At 35.8% G+C, this 15019-nt stretch overlaps 2 protein-coding genes across 7 annotated transcripts in view; one reads left to right on the forward strand and one right to left on the reverse strand.

The window, feature by feature from the left end:
• Positions 1 to 15019, reverse strand: part of RB1 (RB transcriptional corepressor 1) — a 197836-nt gene that overhangs the window by 42340 nt on the left and 140477 nt on the right. The window lies entirely within an intron of this gene.
• Positions 3697 to 5725, forward strand: LPAR6 (lysophosphatidic acid receptor 6). Its single transcript, XM_008145567.3, has one exon. It carries the CDS (start codon positions 4370 to 4372, stop codon positions 5402 to 5404), a length of 1035 nt encoding a protein of 344 aa, XP_008143789.1. The 5' UTR covers positions 3697 to 4369; the 3' UTR covers positions 5405 to 5725.

Here is a 15019-nt window from a genome sequence, read left to right on the forward strand (position 1 = left end):
AGACTCTAGATCTAAGCCCATAGCCGTGGGAGGCTGCGCCCAGAAAGGCAGCCTGAAGTTCTGCATCAGCTGTGTGCAGTGCAGTGCAGGGAGGAGAGAGACACGCAGCGGCGCGGTTGCTCTGTCTTTATATTTTCCTTGCTTTTGCTTGCTGAAACTAGTACATAGGATCTTTCAATTACAAACACTCACCGAGACTGCAATGCAGGGGAAGGTGGTTTTGTGGAAGCTGGGGAGCAAAATAGGGAGAGACGACCAGGAAGCCAGCTCTGGGACAGTCCAGTCCCTCCAACTCTGAACCGACATTATTCTCCTGAAGATCAGACCCCTCCTAGCAGCGAAGCTGCACCCAGCCTTGAGATCCGCGGGGAAACAAGGTTTCTGAATACCCCCAGGGAGCCTCAGGGACTGGGTTGAGGGGCCATTTGGTCCCAGAAACTAATACATGAACACCGTCACCTAGAGGATGTGTCATAAATAGACACTTGTGTAAATATGACTGAAAGCAGGCAGAAAAACAAAGTGGGCAGTTTGATCCCATCTGCCTGAAACCAAGTTATGGCATCTGACACTGAGGAGTGGTGGATCACTGGAAACTTCAACACGGTGCTAACTACCTAACAGAAAACTGAGACTTGGCAGGCAGAAGAGTAGAGAGGGGTCTTAAACTAGCCCCCATGGGACATTAAAACCAAGCTGAAGCAAATGAACTTCACTACTTCACTTTTTTATTAGAGGCTGGGTGCAAAAAATTAGTGCATGGGTAGGGTCCCTAGGACTGGCCCGCGATCAGGGCCGATCTGTGAGGCAACCTACAGGGCAATGGGGGCCCCCCGCTCGCACGCACCTTAGCCTGGTGCCACCTGCTCCACCCTCCCACTGCGGTCCCGTTCTCCTTGGGGCCCCCACTGCCGCCCGCTGCCAGCGCCGCATCGCTGACACCTGCCATGTTCCGTGCCGCCCCCTGGTGGTCAGTGCACATCTAGCTCCCAGTGGGTCGAACTCCCGCCCGTGGGGACAATTTGCATATGTCTTTTATTATATACGATTTTTTACTTAAGAAACTAAAAAATTTTTTTCTCTATTCTTTATTTTTATTATTTTTATTTATTATTATTACTTTTTTAACCTTTCATTATTTTTTTAATTTTGGAGGGAATTAGTGTTCTACATTCTATTTTTATTTTATTATTATTATTTTACTCTATATCATTTTCTCCTTTATACCAACCCTTTCTTCCTCACTTCACCCTTTTTCATCCTGTTGCTCTTCTCCTGTTCTTGCTTTAGTTTTTCTCTTTTAACTCCTTGTTAAAAATTGATCTTTATCTGCTTTATTGACACATTACTATTATAGTAGGCTCTGTTGGCTTACTCATATATCTAATTTCCTCTCCCCTACTTCAAGTCCATGCACCCTTCTCTTTTCTCTTTCTTCCCTAGCCAATTTTTTTTCTTGTTGTTGTTGTTTGTTTTTGTTTTTTTATTTTATGCTTTTGTTTTTCCTCTCCTCACTTGTTCTCTTTTTCTACTAATAGCTTAAATAGTTTCAATCACCAAACTCAGGCTTATCTGCTCTCTACTCTATTCTCCTTTTTCAAAAATAGATGAATATATAGATAGATTAAAGAAAGGGGAATATATATATATGTGTGTGTGTATATTTTATGTATATATATATATAAATTTTCTTATATATATTTTAACATATATATTTATTATTATTTTTAATTATTATTATCATTTTTATTGAATATTCTGTTTTTTACTTTTCTTCTTATACACTCATTCTCTTTCTAACTCCTCTATACTAAATCATGTAAGAGTTAGCTTACAATAACAAAAAGCTTAATTTAACAAATAGCAATCTATTTTTAAGCACCAATAACATGCACACACACAAAACTGCAAATGAACATTTAAGTAAATAAGAAGTCAGGTGAATAACAATATTAATACATTGGAGAATAGTCTAATGTAAAACTTTAATTCTTTGAGAAAATGCCATATTCAAAATGAAAGTGGAAGTAAACAAGGTCAGGGTATATAAATGCTTATATTTAATATTTAATGACTAAAAAGTAGATTATCAGTTTGAAAGTAGATTACTAAAAAACTGTAAAAAAAATTTCTTTTGAGAATACAAGCTTATTAACTACCTTCTCCTTTTTTCATTACTGTTTACTCAGTTTCCTGCTTCTATATGAGCATACATATACTACTTTTTCTATACCAATTCCATACAAAGATATTCAGTCATTTAAAGTTTTAAGTTTATTGATTATAAGTAATATTCACATTTTTTGTTTCACTTGATTATAAATTTCTCAGTCAAAACAATAAAAATAGATTATAATTCAAGAGGGATTTATCAACAAACAGCCAAAGTTGCTGAGCATGAAAGTGTAGCTCAAATTAAAAAAGTGCAAAATCAGCATAAAGTATATTACTGCAACATATTATTTTTAATTTTTTCACACATTATTTTTAAATTAGCTAAGTAGTTTATAAAGGAAAACAAATTGCTCCTAAATTCCTTAAATACTTAATTCTATCAAAAGGAAGAGTTTCAGTCCAAATGGAACCAAACTAGAAAATAACAACAGTAAAACACAACTGTATCTAGCCTTTTCTGAAAATTTGTAATTTAAAATAAGAAAAACATGTGTATGTCCAATAATTGTGATATCTTCAGTCTTGAGAAAATAACATCTACTTTCAACTATCCCCACCACACATGCTTTCTCTTTCCAATTTCTTAGGGCTTTAAAAAATGAATAGACTTTAAATATAAATATATAGAGAAACCACTCATAGGAGCTTTTACATGAAGACAAATTTGAACCATATTCCAAAATATAGTTAATGTCATATTAAGAGGAAAAGGGGAGGAGTCGGGGAATGAAATAAAATTCGTTTGAAAAGATACAATTTAATTGTGTGCATAAGATTAACATTGCACAAAACAAACATTTTTAAATTTATTCTTTAGTGAAAGTGGTAATTTAAAAATAGAACTAGTGCTCTAAAATATTAATTCAATTTTATAGAAAAGAGTAAAGAATGTTAAAAAATTGTTTATCAAAAACTAAAGACATCTGGGATTGGAGCCATTCACAATCATACCAATTAAATTAAATTAAATCTTGAGGAACAATTATGGAAAACAGAAGCCAAGAGTGGCAAAACTACTGTTGGTCTCTCAATCAAATCCTTTATACACCCGAAGATTAAATTGCTCTCTTTCAGTCATTATAGTTTTAAAAAAATGTTTTATTAAGATATCACTAGCAATTTCAATTTAAAAATACTCATACATATTTTATTTCTAAAAAAAAAATCATATCCTAAACACAAAAGTAAACAAGAGAAACAAGCTTAATACTGATTTTCTCTCTCTTTCAATTCTTACTACCAGAAGAAAGAATAAAAGGAAAGAAAAGAAAGAAAACCCCGAGAGCTGGTCATTATCCCAGAAGGTATTTCCGCATAAAAAGAGTTAACAACCAGACGACTCAGCTAAACAGTGACAAGCCTCCCAGGTACATCCTCAGCAGACACATTTCCAGATTAAAGAAATGCAAACAAACTGGGCTGAAACCTTTCTTTGTCCAAGCCCAGCCTCTTCTTCCTGTGATGTCATACTACAAATCTAGCAAGCCTTTATTTTTCACTTCAGAGAAAGTCCATCGCACAATACAGCTGGCAACAGAGAAAAAGACCTCGTTCAGCAAGAGCTAACACGCTTAGGAATTTATTTAGGAGCATTTAAAAGACTCTTCTGTTTACCACCACTTGGGATCCACTACCGGAATAACAAAAAGGAAAACTTCATTTTAAAAAAGCAAGAAGTAAATGAGACCAAATCGGGAATGTTTAAGTCTCTGAAAGTCTGCATTGAAAAGCAAACAATAAAATTGCTAACTTTAGCTTAAACATTCTGGAGCACAAAGAAACTTGAATTTTGGAATATCATCCAGACTACTGAAATACGAGTGCACCAGACAAGGAGATTTATTTCGTCTTAGGACACAGCGCTTCTTTACCATCTATAGTCCAATGGATTGGCTTCACTGACTGCATTTTTTAAAGGTTGCTCATCGGTTAACAAGCCCTGGATTCAAAGATTCTTTGGATACTAGAAAATGAGACTACTTTCCTGTTGAGGAACCAAGTGCAAGCTTTACAGCAACAAATTTCATGTTTCTTTTGGAGATTCTGGAGAGAAAGGAGTTATTTATCAGACCACCCAAGGATCCGAAGGATTTGCAAATATCCTGGGGTTTCTTTAAGCGGTCAGAATCTGAATGCCAAAGGAGCCTGCTGCTGACCAAAGGGCTTGAACACAGGACGCGGACGTGCCTTTAGGATGGTAAGCAATAACAGCTCGCAGTGCTCCTATGACGACTCCTTTAAGTACACTTTGTACGGGTGCATGTTTAGTATGGTGTTTGTGCTTGGGTTCATAGCCAACTGTGTTGCCATATACATTTTCATTTGTACCCTCAAAGTGCGAAATGAAACGACAACGTACATGATTAACTTGGCAATGTCAGACTTGCTTTTCGTTTTCACTCTACCCTTCAGGATTTTTTACTTTGCAACACGGAACTGGCCATTTGGAGATTTACTCTGTAAAATTTCAGTCATGCTGTTTTATACCAACATGTATGGAAGCATTCTGTTCTTAACCTGCATTAGTGTAGATCGATTTCTGGCCATTGTCTACCCATTTCAGTCAAAGACTCTAAGGACCAAACGAAATGCAAAAGTCGTCTGCACGGCCGTGTGGTTAACTGTGATGGGGGGAAGTGCGCCAGCAGTGTTTTTCCCGTCTACCCACTCTCGGGGCAACAGCACCTCAGAAGCCTGCTTTGAAAATTTCCCTGACGCCACATGGAAAACTTATCTCTCACGGATTGTAATTTTCATTGAAATAGTGGGGTTCTTTATTCCTCTAATTTTAAATGTAACTTGTTCTAGTATGGTGCTAAGAACTTTAAATAAACCTGTTACATTAAGTAGAAGTAAAATAAACAAAACTAAAGTTTTAAGAATGATTTTTGTACATTTGGTCATATTTTGTTTCTGTTTTGTGCCTTATAATATCAACCTTATTTTATATTCTCTTATGAGAACACAGACATTTGTGAACTGCTCGGCAGTGACAGCAGTAAGGACCATGTACCCAATCACTCTCTGCATTGCTGTTTCAAACTGCTGCTTTGACCCAATAGTTTACTACTTCACGTCAGACACAATTCAGAATTCAATAAAAATGAAAAACTGGTCTACTAGGAGAAATGACTCAAGATCCTCTGAAGTTCAAGGCACAGAAAACTTTATTCATCATAACCTAGAAGCCTTAAAAACGAAGATATTTGACAGTGAATCTACGATATAAGCTGCCTGGAATAAAACCACTGGAACTTCACTGAGACAGAACCTCCAAGTTCCTTCAACTGTGAAAGGTTTTCTTGAACAAGTCTTTCTTCACCTCAAAAAGAAAATGAGCATGTGGACATTTTGAAGTTTTTAGTATTAAAAAAAAGTTGTATTCAATGTGTTAAGCATTCAAATGTATTCTATTCTTATAAACACTCCAATTTATTTTTCTTAGCCATTTCTTGATTTGTACCTTCCTCTTCATTAAAAAAAAAATCCCTTAAAAAGTTGTTCAAAGTCTAAAAGTGATTATGATTTAAATCATGTGGTGAGCATCTGTATTGCCTTTGAAGTTTTTAGTAATTTTATACTAAGTGATTTACAAATATTAAATGTTTTAAGTGATATTTTATTCAACATATCTAATTTCAGTTTCATCTGAATTGAAACTACTAATCATGTTTCTTATACTATAATAACATAAATGAGAACAGAGAGTAATTTAAAATAAGAGTTTTTGGAGTATTTTTTTCAAAAAGTAGCTAAAAATGACTTATGTAGAATAATAGATACTATTTGGGGATCTTGAGCAGTTACACTTAAAGATAACATTAAGGACTTTGTATTTGCATGCAATTCATAAAAAGCAGATGCTATCTAACTATGAAGTACAGCATGCTTTAAAATTGCTATTCGATCCATTTTCTGGCTTTACTGGCACCCAATTTCAAAATGTTATATGCCACAAAAATTGACGAGAAAACTAATTAAATGTTATTTTGCTAAATAAATGTTTAAAAAATAAAATTCTACTGAAGGTACATTTTCAAGGTATATTTATGTCACACTAAAAAACTTGTATTTTAAGTATTTTAGGTTAGTGAAGCACCATAAATAGTAAGAGAGTAAAATACAGTATTTGGCACGTAGAAAGTAATCAACTTGTGTATTATTTCCCTCCCATCTTTTGATCATTTAAAGCCAAATAAAGAATACCTAAAAATATTATTTTAAATTGTTAAAATGTTACTGTATGTAAAAATAATTCATGAAGTAAGGACATAGTTCCTTACATAAAAAGAAGTAAAACTAAAGGGCCAAATAACTAAATATAATTACATTTTCATTTCACTAAATATAAAAAAGTACTGCTTTGAGCTATAATTTAGATATGATAGACCAACTACACTGAAACTTTTTCTTTTCTCAACATATCTTTATTTTCAAATTCAAGCAGTTCTCCAAAGTTAACTAAACCAAAAAATATTTTTATTTGAAAATAAAAAGGCACATAATTAATTTCAATTCAGCGTTCAACCTATCTGATTTTTACATCTTCCTCTTTCAAGAATACAACGTTGGACAAATACTCTTAAGATTTTAACTTGATTTTTTGCTCTTCTCTGGGTTTGTGATGCAATGATTTCAGAGGAATAATAGTCATTTGCTAGAGAAGTAAACTCATTCTCAATGAAATAACAGGGAAGGAGGGAATTTTCTTTAGGGAACCATGGTTTCCTTTAGATCAGAGTGGGGAATATCGGCACGACAAAGCACAAGAAATCATTCGGGCTGGCCCTGCCAAGGCCATGAAGGGTGAGTTAATTAAATATTTGACCAAATAGAGCAGGTTAACTCTAAGTTGGTAATTCTGTATGGTCCCTGAATGATGTTATAAATATCCAAATGGCCCTTGGCAGAAAAGTTCCTCACCCCTGCTTTAGAAGGAAAACAAATTCTTAAACAAACAAAACAACTAGTGAAGAAATTAAGCTTGGTCCTTTATAGCCCAAAAGAGGGACATATGCTGTAAACATGTTTTTTTAATTGACTCCAAAAGTACCTTTATTTGATATCATGCTTTGGAAAACAAACACATTTAGCACTAAATATAGAGGGTGGGGCAAAAGTAGGTTTACAGTTGTGAGTGCACGAAACAGAGTTTATTCTTGTACTAGAGACCCGGTGCATGAATTCGTGCATGGGTGGGGTCCCTTGGCCTGACCAGTGATCGGGGTCAATGGGGCTGATCGGGGCCAGCAGGCTGGGGGAAGGGAGGTGGGAGGCGGGAAGAGACTGCGGGAGGTTGCCTGGTCATAGGAGGTTGGCTGTGGGAGCGCACTGACAACCAGGGGGAAGCTCCTGCATTGAGCGTCTGCCCCTGGTGATCAGTGCATCATCATAGCGACCAGTCGTCTGGTCCTCATGGTCACTTAGGCTTTTATATATATAGATTATTAGTAGTAATTATTGCATTATTTTTCATACGAACAACTGTAAAACTATTGAAAAGCAAGTAATAACTTACTGATGTGGAGGAAACAGGTGGTAGTTTGTTAACAGATTTCTTAGAACTTTCCTTAGATTAAAGATCTATGAGCAAGATAACAAGGTCTCAAAGCATAGCTATTACTTTAAAATACAAGCCAATTAGCCATGGTCAGGTGGATCAGTTGGTTGGAGCGTCATCCCATGCACTAAAAGATTGCGGGGTCAATTCCTGACTAGGCTTTCGAGTTCTATTCTTGGTCAAGGCGGATACAGGAGGCAGCCAACAGATGTTTCTTTCCCTCTTTTTCTCCCACTCTAAAAAATCAGTCAAAATGTGTCCTCAGGTGAGGATTAAAAGAAAACAACAAAAAACACAAGCAAAATAGTTATCAGATAGTTATTACTGCACTCAGTGGTGAAATTTTTGTTGCCCTCTTGTCGACAGAAAGACGAATCAAAAGTTTTATAAGATTCTTTACAAAGGAATACGTAACATAACAAGAATTAGTTTTCACATTTAGAACTTCAAATTCTGGGCAAACCTTACCTACAGGGATAGAAGTACTACAGTTATTTTCCTTTGTTAGAGTTGCACTTCAAGGTAAATTATATATTCCTTTCTGTTTCTCCTTTACCCAGAAAACTTAAATTAATAAAACTGAGAATTTACTTTTTGTTTCCTTAAAGTGACAGTACCAAGCCCTTCTTCCCCCCTCAAAATGGTGCCCACTGTTTTCAACATTTTTATAAAAGATTATTTAACTAATCTTCCTTTCCACATTAACTCCCTTCAAAGGAACAGAAATAAGATGAGAACATTTCTGGGTTGTGGAAACAGCTTTCCAGACCCCTAATGATTGGTTCTAAACACAGAAATTATCTTTTCTGAGAAAATACAAGTAACTAGTTTACCAAAAGAATGTATGAAAATATATGCATTGTACATAATATATCCAACAGAAAACTTAAAGAAACTGAAGATACTATTTTATCAAGGAGTTCTGACTTTATATTCTACATTCAAAATACTAAAAGCAAATTTGAGGTATAAATCCCAATTATAGATATTGGTATTTTAAAAAATTAGTCACTCAGTTGAGGAATAGAAAATACAAAATGGAACATTAGCAAAGTTCATCTCCCCAACTGAGTAACATTTAATTTATGACTGGCATGTAGCTAGCAAGAGACAGAAGCAATAGTTTTTTGGTCCTGCAATTCTGGACCCCTGATGAACCAGGTTACCTGGTCTTTTGTCAATTTATTAAGTTACTATTGCCTAGCAGAATCTTTACTACATCCAAACTACTTTAGTGCCTAAATGCCAATCTAAACTGATGTCACAAAGGAAGAAAGATGTGACCTAGTGTGGTTGTTTTTTCAGTTGTAAATTTTTATATAGAAAATTTTATAAACAGTGCTTATTAGTACATGAAGGTAGTCCCAAGGCAAATTGTTTTTTAAAAAGCTCTTTCAGCTGGCCTGAGAACCAAATTTACCTATTTTTAATATGAATTCTAAGAAATAAGTTCCAAGTTACAAAGGACTAGTGGACAGATCTAAGGACACAGAACATATTTAAATCAACCCAAATATTTACTGACCAACAATATTTAATTAGCAAAATTTTTCAGCGATCATAATCCTAAAACCACTAATTCTAAAACATAATATATACATAATCCTAAAACCACTAATTCTCAAATTTCTATTTTATCTTTCCTCATCATTTTTACCTGATGTCTGCTATGCATTTTTGATAATTTTATAAAAGTACAAAGAATATCATTTAAATAGGGCAACAGATCTGGATAATAAGAGAATACAAAATTAACTCCAGGCAAATTTCTCTACCAAGCCTTTCTCTTTCTTCCCTCTCTCAAAAATATTTACTTTAATAACTGCTTAACAGGGTACAAAAGTATCTCTTTCATCACTTTGTGCAATGGCAGTGGCAAAAACAGAATCCAAAAGACAGGACCCCAGAAGTAGAGACAACTAATGAATTTAATAATTAGTTTTCAAACTCAAAACCTGGTTTACTTATATAAATTCACTCAAGTAGTTTTTTAAAATAATTAAAGTTTAAGTAAATATTATGAATAAAAAACATGTATAATATACTTACAGCCAACTTACAGTTAATACCTACAGGGTGAATGTGCTGAGTTCTATTATCTTCCTATCCAAATGGCTTCTGGTAAATTCACCATTTAGAACTGAAAGAGCCTAGAAGTCGCCTGAAACAACTACCTTCTGGCCATCCTTCCAGATGACCTTCTGGACGAAGGCAAGCCAAGGCAGCCGGGACTGTGAGGGCCAGCCAGAGTAGCCAGGGCTGCGAGGACTGAGCCCCTTGCACAAATTTCATGCATCGGGCCTCTAGTGCAGCCATAATAAAGACTGAGAAAGCTGTCCAAGAACTGATACCCAGAAAGTATGGTTACATGAAAAAGCAAAGCATAAAAGAACACACGTAGTATGCTAACTTTGTGTAAGAAAAAGACAAAACAAGAAAACATACATATATCTACTCATTTTTACTAAAAAAAAACATAAAATCAATAAACCAAAATATAAGGCTGTAGGAGTGGGATATGGTATAGAAGGGATACTGAAAGAAATAACTCTCAACTGAGTGTAAAACTTTGAGAATCATGCTAATGTTGTACATCAGGAATCAGAAAACATTTTCTTTAAGGATCAGATAGTAAATATTTTAGGCCTGTAGGATATACCATCCTATTGCAATTTCTCAGTTCTGCATTGTAGTACAAAAGCAGCCATGAATAATACATAAACAATTAATGTGGCTGTGTTCCAATAAAACTTATAAAAACAGATGGTTGGCCTGTGGTCTGTGTGTGCCACCTCCTGTCTTACATAGTTAAAAAATTAAAGCCAACAATGATAAGAAATAAAAAGAATAAAAAGTAAAACCCTATATATGCATCTTTATTAGTGCCTGGCACATAATAGGTCTTGATAATTATCTGCTGAATGAATAAACCTTAAAGTTCTATTAAAAGACTAGAGGCCCAGCGCACGAATTTGTGCACCAGTGGGGTCCCTCAGCCTGGCCTGCGGATTTGGGCCCAAACCTGCTCTCCGACATCCCCTGAGGGGTTCCATACTGCAAGAGGGTGCAGGCTAGGCCGAGGGACCCCACCGGTGCACGTTCGGGGTAGGAGAGGGATGCAGAAGGTTGGCCAGCTGGGGAGGGACCGCGGGAGGGCTCCAGGGCATGTCCGGCCATCTCACTCAGTCCCAATCAGCCAGACCCGAGCAGCAAGCTTACCTACCCGTTGGAACGTCTGCCCTCTGGTGGTCAGTGCATGCATAGTGAGCAGTTGATCAGCCTTAGTATATTATTAGCATAACACACTTTGATTGGTTAAACGGACTACTGGACACTTAGCCTATTAGGCTTTTATTATATAGGATGGACATGAGTTCTAGTCAGGGCTTTGCTACAAAGTAATATAGCTTTAGTTAAGTCATTTAACCTTTTTATGTTGACCTCTGCATCTTTAACTATGGGTTTTAAACTAGATATTATGTAAGGTCCATGTCATGCCTTATATCCTAGTTTCTCATTCTTGTCAGTTATAATTTTCATCCATTCCTTTCTTTTAGTAACCATTTTTCACCACTGTTGCAACGTTATATTGGGACTACTGCAATCACTCCTTCACTCAGCCCGCTTCCTACTTTCTTCCTTTCAACCCATGCAAGACAGCTCAACTAGGTTCACCAATTAAACCACCTTGTACTGATTAATGTCCAGTTTTAAAAGCTGTCAGATTATCCATTGCCTGAAGGGAAAAGTCCAGCTTCAAAGTTCAAATTTCACCAAAATCTGACCTCAACCTACCCGATATTTTGTTTTCTCTTGTCAACCAAGAAACCTCTACTCCAGGATGGTCTGTTACTTGTCCTGTGGTCACAACTCTCACTTTCTTGACTCTAGACATTTAGGTACATAACATACTACTCACACTACTCACCCCTCTCCCTATCCCAGTCAACAAAGCTCACTTTGCTCCTCTTCCCTTCTCATCCTATAAGGCCCAGTTCAACTCCTAAACAAAACCTTGATAACACTGTCTGTGTTACTTATTTTGTATTTCTTCAATGCCTTTGTTAGTTTTTTGTTTATTTGTTTTGTTTGTTTTATTTTTTTTTGCCTGGGCTATGTTTTATCTTCCTTACTAGATACCTGAAGCTCCTTGAAGAAGGAGATTATGTTTTGTATTTATTTGTGTTCTCTACAGCACCTAACATACCTATAGGATGGAAATAGAGGGCGTAAAGATTGGAAGGAAGGAGCTTAGAGTTAAAAGCAAATTACTAGTATATATTACTTTCCTGCCAGACAAAAGATTAATTTTAAATAACTAATATCTATTTACTTATATAGTATCTACTCTGGATCTTTATCAGTGTAGTCTAATAAATGTCCTATACCTACATACAGAGTTTGCCTTTTGTTTTACCAACCTATAGTTCTTTCAATTCTTCCAAAGCTCAAGGTAAAAAGGCAAATTTTCTTTTACCAATATTACTCTCATACAAGAATTCAGTTCTTGCAGTCATCACCATAACTCTTATTACTTGATTTTTTAATTTTAAACTATATCTGTTTAAAATTATATCTGTTTACCATTTAGACGAGATGATAAAAGAAACCACTTTGTTCTTGAAGATCTTTATGGAACTGACGTCTCTTTTGGAACAATTATTTTCTAGGCCTGGTGAATCCTAGGATTTTTCCCATTTTTTTCTCTTTGTACTCCTTTGACAGTTTCACTCTCTTTTTTAGATTCTGTGATATCTCCTCTCTTGGTTTTCTTTTTTATTTTACAAAAGCATATTCTCTAGTAATTTTATTTCATAAAGGGTAGTGAAGAGATAAACTTCCTCATTACTTGCATGCCTGAAAATTGTTTCATTTTATCTTCATGCTTGACAGTGTGGGTCAGATAAATAATTCTAGATAAAAACTGATGCTGATCTGGATCTTATTTCCCTGAAAATAACTTTCTTGTTCTCTCTAAAAGATGTTAATTTTCTCATTACCTTTGAAATTTTTAAAAATATATATCTTATTGATTTTTTTACAGAGAGTATGGGAGAAGGATAGAGAGTTAGAAACACTGAGGAGAGAGAAACATCAATCAGCTGACTCCTGCACACCTCCTACTGGGGATGTGCCCACAACCAAGGTACATGCTCTTGACCGGAATCGAACCTGGGACCTTTCAGTCCGCAGGCAACGCTCTTATCCACTGAGCCAAACCAGTTAGGTCACCTTTGAAATTTTGAATTCTCACCAAGATATATTCATTCATTCATCCTGCTTGGTATTATGGTCCTTTCCATCTGGTATTCTGGCTTTCAATAGCTTTGAAAATTTTTCTCCTGATATGTTTTTTAATCATTATTTTCTCTCCTCTATTTTTTTCTGGTCTTCCTTTTGAGGATGAATAAATAGATATTGAAATGAGGTGTCCCAAAATACCAAAATAAGGGCAATAAACTTAGCAGTGCAATAGTCTGTGGCATTTCCTTCTTAAGCAGAATTACCTTTCTTTTTTTCTATTTTTTTTCTCTTCAAGTCTGTGATAGAAATCTGGATTTACCTTAATTTCTATTCTCCTTCTTTTGCAGGCACAGCAGAAAGCCTTAGCCCTGTGTGCACGTATGCAAAAGTTCGATTGGGACCAGGCATATATTTGTATAGTTTGTGCACTGCACAAGAACACAAGGCTTCAGCCTAAACTCTGTATACCAAGCCTAAGTCACATGTATTCAGAGGGGCGTCTTTTTCAAATTCATTAGTATGGAAGGAGACATATTTTCCTAATTCTTATAGGCTGGCACAGTGTTAAGTGGGGGACTGGCCCAGGTGTTTCATGCACCGACAGTTCCCAAATCTACAATTGTCAAATGTAGGTGCCAGACTAGCATATCAGCATCACCTGGACAGATGCTGGAAATGCACATTCTAGGCTCTCCCCCAGAAAGTTCAGGGTTGGCCCCAGAAGTTTTAACTGGGTTTTAACAAGGCCTTCGGGTGCTTTTGATAAATGCTAAAGTTTGAGAGTCACTGGCACTTTAGAAAACTCTGATTACAGCCCCAATCTCTGTACCTGCTACTTTGGCCTTGGAGACTGACACTCCCACTTCCACTAGAGCCCTTTCCTGGGTGTGTTCAGAGCTGTAGTTTTCTCTACTTTGCTGTATCCATCAACAGACTCCTCATTTCCTTTTGATTCTCAAAACTGAATCAATCCCTCAAATTCCCTCCATAGTTTTACCACTTCAGAGTCTCAGTACTGCTGGATTTCAACCCATGTGTTGTTGTTTTTTTCTTTTCTATACTTTTCTAGGGTTTGGGGAAGAAAAAGAGGTAAAGATATGTGGTCACCTTACTATTCTGAACCAGAAATATTCTATATATCAAAGCAACTACACATCTAAGTTACATTAAAAAAACTATAATACATAAACCTTTTACTGATCTTAAAAAACAGCATGCCTTTTCATCAAAACAAATCAAATCCCAGACAGAAAAAAACAACAATAAAGGAAATCCTTATATTATGAACATAACTTTAAAGTTAGTTTTCTTAAAAAAAAAAATGGTAGTCAGTGCACGTCTAACTCTGGGTGGGTCAAACTCCTTCCTGTGGGGACAATTTACATATTAGCCTTTTATTATATAGGATATTACTTAAAACACTGCATTAAAAATTATACCTTTTGGACTACATGCCCCATATGTAATTTTTGCTGATGACCAAAATAACTGGTTTCAAAATGGCTAGGCAAACATTGCTATACTTTGTGTTGTGGTCCCATAAGACTTCGTTAGACCAAAACATGTAATTCAATAATCTTAGCTACTCAAGGAAAAAAAAAATGGACATGTATTAAAACACAGAAAAGGACATGTATAAATAGTTTGTCTAGAAGAGATTATAGAGTTATTCCTAGACAAATAATTACAAAGGTCAGAGATATCATTTTTTCACTATCATGGCAATTTTTACCCATCTCCATCCATCCAGGCCAGTGGTCGGCAAACCACGGCTCGTGAGCCACATGTGGCTCTTTGGCCCTTTGAGTGTGGCTCTTCCACAAAATATCATGGCCTGGGTGAGTCTATTTTGAAGAAGTGGCATTAGAAGAAGTTTAAGTTTAAAAAATTTGGCTCTCAAAAGAAATTTCAATCGTACTGTTGATATTTGACTCTGTTGACTAATGAGTTTGCCGACCACTGATCCAGGCCATTTATTCTTCACTTGCAACGGAACTATAGAAAAGTCTACTTTTTAGAAGACCTTGTTTAAATATGTGA

This window comes from Eptesicus fuscus, chromosome 8, assembly GCF_027574615.1.
Source record: "Eptesicus fuscus isolate TK198812 chromosome 8, DD_ASM_mEF_20220401, whole genome shotgun sequence".
Classification (NCBI taxonomy): domain Eukaryota; kingdom Metazoa; phylum Chordata; class Mammalia; order Chiroptera; family Vespertilionidae; genus Eptesicus; species Eptesicus fuscus.

Bases quoted from the DNA above. Each gene is read 5' to 3' on its own strand.
- LPAR6 (XM_008145567.3), top strand. From the start codon at position 4,370: ATGGTAAGCAATAACAGCTCGCAGTGCTCCTATGACGACTCCTTTAAG.